We start from the raw sequence: 12018 nt of genomic DNA, 5'->3' as shown, positions 1-12018 counted from the left end.
AGACCAAGGAGCTCATTGTAGACTTCAGAAAGTCTAGGGGCGGCACGCACACCCCCATCCACATTAACGGGACGGAGGTGGAACCTCTCCGATGACCTCTCTTGGACCCACAATACCTCAACTCTGGTCAAGAATGCTCACCAGCGTCTCTTCTTCCTGAGGAGACTAAAGAAGGTCCATCTGTCTCCTCAGATTCTGGTGAACTTCTACCGCTGCACCATCGAGACCATCCTTACCAACTGTATCACAGTATGGTATGGCAACTGCTCTGTCTCCGACCGGAAAGCACTGCAGAGGGTGGTGAAAATTGCCCAACGCATCACCGGTTCCTCACTCCCCTCCATTGAGTCTGTCCAAAGCAAGCGTTGTCTGCGAAGGGCGCTCAGCATCGTCAAGGACTGCTCTCACCCCAACCACAGACTGTTTACCCTCCTACCATCCGGGAGGCGCTACAGGTCTCTCCGTTGCCGGTCCAGCAGGTCCAGGAACAGCTTCTTCCCTGCGGCTGTTACATTACTCAACACTGTACCTCGGTGATTGCCAATCACCCCCCTCCCCCCGGACGGCAGGAAAAAATAATTGCACTACTGTGACTGTATGCACGTAAATATATTTATTTATTGCTCATATTCTTTGTCGCTCTTCTAGGGAGATGCTAACTACATTTCGTTGTCTCTGTACTGTACACTGCACAATGACAATAAAGTTTGAATCTGAATCTGAATCTGAATCTGATATCACAAAGGGTCTTTACTGGTGACACTGATCAGCTCCTGGGAATCAATGCTGGCCACCCAGCTCTGGACCCCTGGAGAGGGTTAATGTACTAACCGTCCATTTGTGAGGCTTTGTTGCTCATTTCAACAAACGTTTTGTAGTTGGCTTTCTGTGGGATTCCTGCAGAGTTGTGCCAGCCTTCCCATGCATAGAGCAGCTCTTTGTAACCCCGGGATGTTGCCATCTTATCTGTCAGCTCTATAACACCAGAGTGAGAGGGAGAAGGAGAAAGTTATTGAGTTATTGGACAGACACAGGCACAGTTATAACACAGACATACTCACAGACAAACAACTATCAGACAATCAATCAATCAATCAATCAATCAACCTTTATTGTCATCTTGCAAGCAACAGTTGTACAGTGCAAAATGAAAAGACGTTTCCCAGTGAATAGCGGAGCATCGCACATGAAATTTAAAACATTTCACACATAATAACACTAAAAACAATCCAGTCCCTGATGGAACAGTATAAATAGTTAAAAGCAGGTAAAAACACAATGTTAAAATACAATAAACCAATCATAAAAAAATGATTTAGACAGTCATAGTCTCTTCATCATGTTGCAATAGACAGTTTATAATATGCAGACAATGACGGACAATGGTGAATAGACAAGAGACAATAGGTGCAGGAGTAGGCCATTCGGCCCTTCGTGCCAGCACCGCCATTCAATGTGATCATGGCTGATCATCTACAATCAGTACCCCGTTCCTGCCTTCTCCCCATATCCCCTGACTGCGCTATCTTTAAAGACATATCAAGCTCTATCTTGAAAGTATCCAGAGAACCAGCCTCCACCTTCTCTGAGGCAGAGAATTCCACAGACACACCAATCTCTGTGTGAAAAAGTATTTCCTCGTCTCCGTTCTAAATGGCTTATCCCTTATTTTTAAACAGTGGTCCCTGATTCTGGAGTCCGGGAACATGTATCCTGCCTCTAGCGTGTCCAAACCCTTAACAATCTTCTATGTTTCAATAAGATAGCCTCTCATCCTAAATTCCAGAGTATACAAGCCCAGCCGCTCCATTCTCTCAGCATATAACAGTCCCGCCATCCCGGGAATTAACCTTGTGAACCTACGCTGCACTCCCTCAATAGCAACAATGTCCTTTCTCAAATTAGGGGACCAAAACAGCACACAATACTCCAGGTGTGGTCTCACTAGGGCCCTGAACAACTGCAGAAGGACCTCTTTGCTCCTATACTCAACTTCTCTTGTTATGAAGACCAACATGCCATTCGTTTTCTTCACTGCCTGCTGTACCTGCATGCTTACTTTCATTGACTGATGAACAAGGACCCCCAGATCCTGTTGTACTTCCCCTTTTCCCAACTTGACATCATTTAGATAATAATCTGCCTTTCTGTTTTTGCCACCAAAGTGGATAACCTCACATTTATCCACATTAAACTGCATCTGCCATGCATCTTCCCACTCACCCAACCTGTTCAAGTCACCCTGCATTCTCATAGCATCCTCCTCACAGTTCACACTGCCACCCAGCTTTGTGTCATCTGCAATTTTGCTAATGTTACTTTTAATATCTTCATCTAAATCATTAATGTATATTGTAAATAGTTGCGGTACCAGCACCGAGCCTTGCGGTACCCCGCTAGTCACTGCCTGCCACACTGAAAGGTACCCGTTAATCCCTACTCTTTGTTTCCTGTCTGCCAACCAATTTTCTATCCATGTCAGCACTCTACCCCCAATACCATGTGCCCTAATTTTGCCCACTAATCTCCTATGTGAGACCTTATCAAATGCTTTCTGAAAGTCCAGGTACACTACATCCATTGACTCTCCCTTGTCCATTTTCCTAGTATTTTTTCCGTGTTGTATCTCTGTCCGCACTGCGGCCTAACATTGGCAGCCTTTGCTGGAGTCCTATTTTGAGTTCCACCGCGGGAGCCTGCTGACTTACCATCACGGAGCCCGCGATCCCTTTGCCAGGGGTTAACCTCGGCGCTCCAACCGTGGATGCTTGCGGACTTTAACATCATGGAGCCCGCGTTCTCTGGTCAGAGACCGACTTCGGGAACACAAAGCAGCGGGAGTTTCGACCGCACTGACACAGGAGTTTTGATCGCCCTGACACGGGAGTTTTGATTGCCCCGACGCGGGTGTTTAGACCGCCCCGACACGGGAGTTTCGATCGCCCTGACATGGGGGCTTCGACCGCCGGCTGCGGGAGCTTCGGCAATCTTCTGCCTTCCATCACAGTGAGGAATATGGCGAATCCGCTGTGGTGGATGTTTATGTTAACTTTTATGTAGTTGTGTGTCTTGTTGCTTTTTTTTCCGTGTAGGTGTATGGTAATTTCCATATCACTGTACCTTAATTGGTACGCGTGACAATAAAGGACCTTTGAAACCTTTGATAAATACAATGTGCAAAACAGTGGAATGGTGCAAGATTGCAGTGCAGTCTGAACTAGTGACAAAAAGTATTCATTGAGAGAGTTATGAATAAGAGTATGTGGCAGCACCTCCAAAAAGGGGAATGAAAGATGTGATAGGTTCAGGATTCTGATAGCTGTTGGAAAATAAGTGTTCTTAAGTCTCGGCCTTTGAGCTTTCAAGCTCCGGCATCTTCTCCCAGATGGTAGGAGAGAGACAAGGAATGGGCCAGCATTACAGGAGTCCTGTGTTCCTTGACCAGTATGTGGGACACTTCTCCCAAATTGAACACATTCTACATTTGTGAGGAAGACTAGCAGTGTTGACCAAGGTGGGTGTGTAGTTGCTAGATCCAGGTCTGCCCTTGCCTAATTCGGCACTAGGTCATCTGCCTAATTATACCCTCACTGTGTTTTAATGTGTCCATCTGGTTCAGATGATTGGATTGCTTGGCCAGTTGAAAAAGCAGTTAATAGTCAATTGTATTTCTGTGGGTTTGATCAGCTGGTAAGACCAGACGGAATATGGATGGCAGAATCCTTTCCAGATAGAACTTAAGTAAACTATGCCAACCCCATGGCTTTATGGCTACCCCAACTGAGGGTCACTCTTTTACTCCAGATTATTTACATTGTTGCATTTAAATTCTACAGAACCGATACTTAAATCACATTGCCAGATCAGAACTTCAGTCCCATGGACTACTAATTCAGTAATTTAAAAGTTGTGCCATAATCAAGGCAGGCAGTGGCATAAAGTCATAGGGTCTTACAGTGTGGAAACAGGCCCTTTGGCCCAAATTGCCCACACACTCCAATTTGCCCCATCTACACTAGCCCCATCTGCCTGCATTTGGCCCATGTCCCTGTAAACCTGTCTTATCCATGTATCTGTCTAAATATTTTTTAAACTTTGCAATAGTACCTGCATCAACTACCTCCTCTGGCAGCTCATTCCATACATCTACCCCCCTTTGCGTGAAAATGTTACCCCTCAGGTTCCTGATAAATCACTCCCCCATTGCCTTAAGCCTATGTCCTCTGGTTCTCGATTCCCCAACTCTGGGCAAGAGACTCTGTGCGTCTACCCGACTGTGTACAGAAGAACAGCATAAACGGCTGGAAGATGGAGACTAGCATGTCAACATGAGCAAGGCTTCCAGTGAATAACAAACCATTTGATTGTTCACATAATCACTGTTCCCTCGAGGAAATTCAAGGCAGGGATTTGAGCTGGACAAAAGCAAAGTTCTCTCCTCACGGCCAAATCCATCCCATATTTTTGCAAGTGTTCCACGGGCTAAAGGGAACAAAGGTCTGTTCATGCAGGGCCAAACACTCGAATGCCAGATGTAACATGGTGTAGACAAAGAATAGAGACACCAGAGTTGGCAAATACAGGAATATGAAGCAACAAACAATATGCTGGATGAACTATGTGAGGAATAAAAGATTTGTTGATATTTTAGTTCAAAACCGTGCCACAGAACACAGAGCAGTGGTCAAAGAAGGAACTGCAGATGCTGGAAAATCAAAGGTACACAAAATAGCTGGAGAAACTCAGCGGGTGCAGCAGCATCTATGGAGCGAAGGAAATAGGCAACGTTTCGGCCCAAAACTTTACCTATTTCTTCGCTCCATAGATGCTGCTGCACCCGTTGAGTTTCTCCAGCTTTTTTGTGTACCTACAGAGTAGTGGTCTCTCACTGTGTGGCTTGTCATTATTCCAGTGACAGGTACCATGCTGGTTAGCATGGTATACCAGGATAATGCACCCTCTTCACTGTCATGTCAAACATGATGGGTATGTCTACAGTATGAGGAGAAGGACAGAGGAAAGTCTGCTGTTTTGTTCATTTAAGCCAGGATACGTAGACTCAAATGGAGAACTTTCTGAAATCAGCTCCAGAAACGTATCTTAATCCACACCCGGAGGAGGTCCTTTTCCAGTTTACAGTATGTATCAGTCATTCTGCAGACTTTGTTATCTGGCCAATTACAATCGCAACAGAAGTTTCTACGATTGTCTTTGTGGTTCAGATTACAATGAGCTGGAGGGGAGAAGGATGAGCCTGGGGCAGTCTGGTGAAAGGGTTTAGTGTGGGGATATCAGACAGCTGAAAAGCTAGGATTTAGGATTTGAAGGGCTAAACATAACAGTAGTGATTGAACTGGTGAAGTGAGGGCTCAGCAGATGACCAGCTTTAGAGGGGATTCTCCCCTCTTTATTCTCCCATCAGGCAGAAGACACTAAAGTTTGAAAACACGTATCTTCAGTTTCAAGAACAGGTTCTTTCCTGCTGTCAACGGACTCTTGAACAGACAATGGTTCAATGGCTCTTTATTGTCACACGTACAGACATACAGTGAAATTTTTGTTTTGCATGTAGTTCAGTAAAGTATTGCCATACATAAGCACTATATCTGATCATACAAAGTGTATGGAAATAGTCCACTAAGATCGCAGGCAAGTAGCCAGGTTTTGACATAAGCCAAATATGTTTTCTTGTCCTTTTAATCTACCCCATTGAAACACCCACATGTTTTTATCAGCATTTTCTCAGTAGCTGTAATACTACATCATGTACTGTTTTCTTTCTCTTTTGCATTATCTGCAGTCCTCCTGTATGGCAAGACCTGCCTGAATAGTATGCAAACCAAAGTTATTTTTACTGTATCTAGATAAATGTGAAATAATAAACTAGACTATAATATATAGAGTCAGTGAGCAGGTAACTCGTAGACTACTAGAGACCACGGTTCGGTGCTGCATGTGTGGAGTTTGCATGTTCTCTCTGTGATCATGTGGGTTTCGGCCGGGTTCTCCGGTTTCCTCCCAGATCCTCAGAATATGCGTAGAATAACTGGCCTCTGCAAAAATGCCTCTAATGTGTGAATGGATGAGAAAGTGGAATAACAGAACTAGTGTGAGCAGTTGATTAATGGTCAGTGTAGACCCGGTGGGTTGAAGAGCATGTTTTCATACTGTTTATTATATCTGAACTAAATGAAACTATGACATGTTGATCAGCCACCAGCATGAACAAGCATGGACATATTGTGATTTCTCAATGTACCTTATATACAGTGTGTGGGGGTGGATCCTGACCTTGGTCTAAATTGCTCAAGTTAATGTTCTTCCTGGTCTGGAAAGACTAAATATTGATGTTCCCTCTGCTGCATTGCGGCCTCTTAAGTAACATTGCTAATTCCCCCATCTGACTTACCTGGCTCGAGAGACCAACATTTGCTCTGGTCTTTTTCACCATATGGACACACCTTAGCTGTGGAATATATATTGTCCATTTCACTCAGGATGGTGTTGTACTGAAACAAAAGGAAGTAGGTTAGCACCCTGCAGCATAAACCAAGAGTCTGCAATATCAGAAGAGAATAAAAGCAAAGATCATAGTTTTGTTTCTGGTAATATCACATCTACATTAAGTCCCATTCCATTGTAGTCAAGAAATAGATCGGAGGTCTATAATATGGATGCCCATTGTATTGTAGCAGAGTACATTTCCTGGGACAACTAAGTTTTCATTGGAATACGGACAACATTCTAGAGAAAGATTGGACATTTGAATATTTCCCCTGTAGAAAGTTGCCAGAGCATGGCGCCTCTTTGTGTTCCCTTCCTGGAGAAAGACCTACCACCTTTCTTACAATCGCTCTTCTCTTTTAAATCTCTTTTCTACCTGTAGGTATAATACCGAAACGTTTATGAGAATCGGTATAAAACTTTAGTTGGCCGCGTTTGGCGTATTGTGTGCAGTTTAGGTTTCCGTACTAAATGGAGGTTGAGGCTTTGGAGAAGTTGCTGAAGAGGTTCACTAGGATGTTGCCTGGATTGGAGTGTAATAACTATGATAGGTTAGACAAACCTGGATTGTTTTCTCTGGCGTGTTTGAGGCTGAGAGATGACCTGATGGACGTTTATAACATTATGAGAGGCACAGACAAGGTATTCAATCAAAGTATTTATCCCCATGGTGGAAATGTCAACTATTAGTGGGCAGAGCTTTAATGTGGGGGGGGGCAAGTTTTTTCAGACCGGGGTGCCTGGAACGTGCTGTCGATGGAGGAGGTAGAAACAGATATAGCAGCAATGTTTAAGAGGCTATTAGACAGCATAGGTTCTAATAAACAATGGAGGAATATGGACCTTGTGCAGGAAAATTGATTAATTTATATTGGCAACATGGTTGTTGCAGACATGGTGGGAAAAGGGCTTGTCCCCGTGCTGTACCATTTATCCAGTTGGTCTTCTTCATTTTCCTTGGATGTTGATGGTGGGATCTCAGAAACGTAATGCTATTGAATTTAAGGGTGGTTAGTTGGATTCTTTCTTGTTGGAGATTATCATTGCCTGGCGGTTTAATGGCACAAGTATTACTTGCCACAGTCTAGTCCATACCTGAATGCCACACTTAATCAAATACTGCCTTGATATTCAGGACAGTCACTCTCACCGCACCTCTAGAATTCAGCTCTTTGGTTCAGATTTGGGGGAAAGGAGGAAAATAGGGCAATTCACCCAGAGGAGGGATCACAACTGGAGCTGAGATTTACCATGACTAAGGCCAAGATAAAATGGCCATAGGTCAGGAACATGCCTTGCCGGCTACCTGGCACAATACAACACCAAACATTGAGCTTGCACATTTGACAAAAAGGTGAAACCCAGTGGAATGAATGTAAAAATATTCAATTCTCCACAATCTTGAAAATGGAAAAAAAAAACTACTATAAAATATACCTGACCCATGAATGGCAGAAACTAATGGTACATGTTAGCTCCAGAAAAATTAAGCTAGCACCAAATGCCAATGAAAGTACATGGATTTCTCCTTAGACTAAGATAGCATCTTGTTTGTGAAAGATTAATGGCAAGTGTTGGTACTTTCCTGCCCCAAACACCTGCCTGACTCTCTCATTTTTTTCCAATCAGATAAGCTGGAATGACGGGGAAAACCATTGTTCCGGGTCGGGGAAAGGAATGCCTCTTAAGATAATGTCATGCCATAGCTGGTCAGGTGATCCTCCACGCATATCAATGGGGCCGGCAAGGTTTGAGAATTTAGCAGGGTTGCCTCTGGTTTTATGCCACAACATCTAAGGTCAGGTTGGAGGGTGTCGTTTCTGACTTAGGGGTAAGAGCTAGATCACTGCCATAATACCTGGAGTGGGTCACGAGATGGGAATACAGTAAGGGGCATCTTCATGATGTCACCCTTCCACCAGGTCAATGTACCAATGTGATTGTTGATATGATTTTGGATTGCAAGGGCCTTCTGCAGAGGTGAACCAGCATCCGAAGTGAACTGCGGAGAAGGTGATGATATTTGGTCCACTTCTAAATCCAGAATGATAAGTACAGCTTGACAAAATTAACTCTGAGTATGTGCAACAGGTAGGAGATGTGTGAAGAGAATGGGATGGGTCACGGCTCATTATGGACTGGGAAGAGTGCCTTCTCTGAGGTGGGAATTCTCAATTTGGCGTGAGATAGTACAGAGGGAAAGTGAAGGATCATGCAAGATGGATTGAAAAGGAGAGTAATGAAAACAATGAGTGCTGCAGGATGCAGATCCTCCAGTGTAGACACCAGAGGGTGGGGAAAGAATGGAGGCACAGTGGGTAGGGAGGATGAGAGAGCAAAAAGTGAAAGAGCATGGAGATGGGTGGATATGGAGAAGATTATATCATTGAAAGTTGGGATCATTCAGTGAGGTGTGCTGGGGATAGATCTTTTGGGGATATTTATTATGAGAATGAGTTGAAGAAATGGAAATGATGCTGAAACTTGGGTTGGAGTGAGTTGTATGCTTAAAGTAAATGGTCAGGGTAGCTGAAACACAATGCTTATTCTGACTGGGAAATCTAGGCCAGAACAACATCATGTTAATATTAAATTTGGGAGATTCAGTAATAAAATCAGGATGCACATTTTTAATGAAGTGCAGGGATTATTTGGAAAGGCTGGAGGTGTCCAAGACTGCAGGGCTGAGCTTGACTGGCGTGTGAGTGTTGGGGGCCAGTGGTGCCAAGTCTGAGCTGAGTAGAGTTCTGGCACAGATCAACCAAGGTCTGATTGAATGCCTGGCTAAACCCTGGCTGGTCACAACATCTGAACGAGTCATTCTTGGGCTCCAGTTTGACTGATGTTGGGAGGTTAATGGCTAAGTTGAGGGGGAACAGAGATTTCCCAACAAGGATTCCGGTGTCACTAGTTTAGTTTAGTTTTAGTTTACAGATATAGAACGGTACAGGTCCTTCGGCCCACCGAGTCCGCATCGACCAGCAATCCCCGCACACTAACATCATCCTACACACACTAGGGGAATTTGTACACTTACATCAAGCCAATTAACCTACAAACCTGTACGCCTTTGGAGTGTGGGAGGAAACTGAAGATCTCAGAGAAAACCCACATGGTCACGGGGGGAACGTGCAAACTCCGTACAGACAGCACCTGTAGTCAAAATCGAACCCGGGTCTCCGGCACTGCAAGCGCTGTAAGGCAGCAACTCTACCGCTGTGCCAATGTGCCTCACTACGTGAGAGAACGGCTTTGCCAGAATTAAATTCATACCTGCTCTCTTTCAGTCTGCGGGAGGTTAGCAGGGCCAAGGATGCGAATATTGTCGAGAAGATGTATCAGGTTCTTATCCGTGAAATTGACTTTGACGGCATCAAACTCCTTTGCTTTCTTAGCCCAGGCTTCCACAAACTCCTGCTCCTCCAGGGAGGCATTGATCTGTGGAACACAGAGAACATCCACTTTAGTTTAGTTAGTAATGTTAATCCACAACTCCTTTTAACTGTGGCTGTACGGAAAGTTTTTAAAAACTCTCAGCAAGACGGGCAGCATCTGTAAGGAAAGAAATGGATTTAATGCTTCAGATCAAAGACCTGTCTTCAAAACCGGAAAAGAGAGAAAAGGCTCAGGAGGGATGGGGAGCACAGAATGAAAATCTCGGATAAGGTAAACTTTGTCAGGGGTAATGTGTTTTGGGCATGTTATAGGGATTCTCTTGGGCAAGTTGGATAAGGAATCAATATTGGATAGAACTTCCAAACACCTAGCCTTCAACTAGCACACTTACACCCAGCTAGGTCCAAAGGGCAGCAGTCTTCTCCAGTGCTCGACTGGAAAACCATCCCTGCAGTTTGTGCTCAAGTTTCCGGAGCCTAGCAGACCCGGCTGTGTGAATGCTCTAGTTGACTCTGCCACGTTGCTGCTTAGTCTTCTGGTGAGCTTTGCTCTGCCCACGGTTTGCGCGAGGGCAGGATAATATAGATCTTCGTGCATCTCGTTCACTCGAGGGGGCCGCAAATCAATTGCAATGAACCAACGGCTTCATTCTGGTCGCCGCTAAATTTTCAACATGTTGAAAAAGCCACGGCGACCATAATGAGTCCGCGACGAGTTCCCAGAATGCGGGAACTCCTCACGACCATGAAGGCGACTCCCCGGCAACCACCTGCGAACATGTTGTGACCATAGAGTCTCCTGCAGTTGCCTAAAAAGTCGCCTAAGTGGGACAGGCCCATAAGGAACATGTTTTGTGAAAAATGCTTTGACTGGTGAAATTTGAATTTGGAGCTTATGTGGAAGTTGTATAGCACAATGCTGAAAACAATGAGAACACAATCACAATCCCAATAATACTTTTTTAGCCTAGTATGTGTTGCAACATATGAGGAATTTAATTTGCCAAGTCAGTCATACAGATAAAAAGCAACAGAACACATTTAAAGATAAACATCCACCACAGTGACTCCTCCACATTCCTCACTGATGGAAGGTGAAAAAAAGTTCACTCTTCCCTTTGCTCTTCCGCGGTCGGGGGCCTTGAGCCCTCCATTGACGCGACAATAGACAATAGACAATAGGTGCAGGAGTAGGCCATTCAGCCCTTCCAGCCAGCACCGCCACTCAATGTGATCATGGCTGATCATCCCCAATCAGTACCCCGTTCCTGCCTTCTCCCCATATCCCCTGACTCCGCTATTGTTAAGAGCCTTATCTAGCTCTCTCTTGAAAGTATCCAGAGAACCTGCCTCCAGAGAGTACAAGCCCAGATGCTCCATTCTCTCAGCATATGACAGTCCCACCATCCCGGGAATTAACATTGAAAAACTACGCTGCACTCCCTCAATAGCAAGAATGTCCTTCCTCAAATTAGGGGACCAAAACTGCACACAATACTCCAGGTGTGGCTCTGTACAACTGCAGAAGGGCCTCTTTGCTCCTACAGAAGGACCTGCAGAAGGACCTATTTGGGGCGATCTTGACTCCCGTAGACGGCGGTGTTTTGGGCCCTCCGCGTCGGGGCAATCCATCTCCTGCATCGGGTGGATGTCAGCTCCCCCGCACCGGATTAGTCTGAGGAGGCCTCCATCGATGGTAGGCCGCAGACTCTGGCAAGGTAAGAAACTGACAAAAAAGTTCCCCCACCCTCCCCCATCACACCACATAAAACAAACCAGAGAACATTTACGCAGACTTATAAAACTTAAAATTTTTTAAAAGAGACGAGAAAACAAACAGATTGTTGGTGGGCTGCCAATCGTTCGGCGCCCTTGATGTATAAACTGTACATCTGCACCCTGTATACAGTGTGGTCCCATGTTCTCTCTGATCTTTTCAAACTGTTTATAGTAGGTTGATTCAAAATTGAATTTTGAAGCAACTATACTATAAACAACGCAAAATGTAGTGGAGCAGATAAGATGTGCAGGAAGGAACTGCTGATGCTGGTTTACAAGTGACATTTTGAGTCAAAAGCCTGAAGAAGGGTCTTGACCCAAAATGTCACTTTTCCTTTTC

The 12018-nt window shown here is 44.8% G+C and overlaps 1 protein-coding gene across 1 annotated transcript in view; it reads right to left on the bottom strand.

The window, feature by feature from the left end:
- The window catches only part of ace (angiotensin I converting enzyme (peptidyl-dipeptidase A) 1), a 97281-nt gene that overhangs the window by 71728 nt on the left and 13535 nt on the right, over window positions 1-12018 (bottom strand). The window contains 3 exon segments of the mRNA XM_055657075.1: window positions 832-975; window positions 6410-6509; window positions 9778-9942. Of these exon segments, the coding sequence (XP_055513050.1) occupies window positions 832-975; window positions 6410-6509; window positions 9778-9942 (409 nt within the window).

The sequence above is a fragment of the Leucoraja erinacea genome, chromosome 27, assembly GCF_028641065.1.
Source record: "Leucoraja erinacea ecotype New England chromosome 27, Leri_hhj_1, whole genome shotgun sequence".
NCBI classification, from domain to species: domain Eukaryota; kingdom Metazoa; phylum Chordata; class Chondrichthyes; order Rajiformes; family Rajidae; genus Leucoraja; species Leucoraja erinaceus.
Note: the sequence above shows the minus strand (reverse complement) of the source record. Positions and strands in the feature narration are given on the sequence as shown.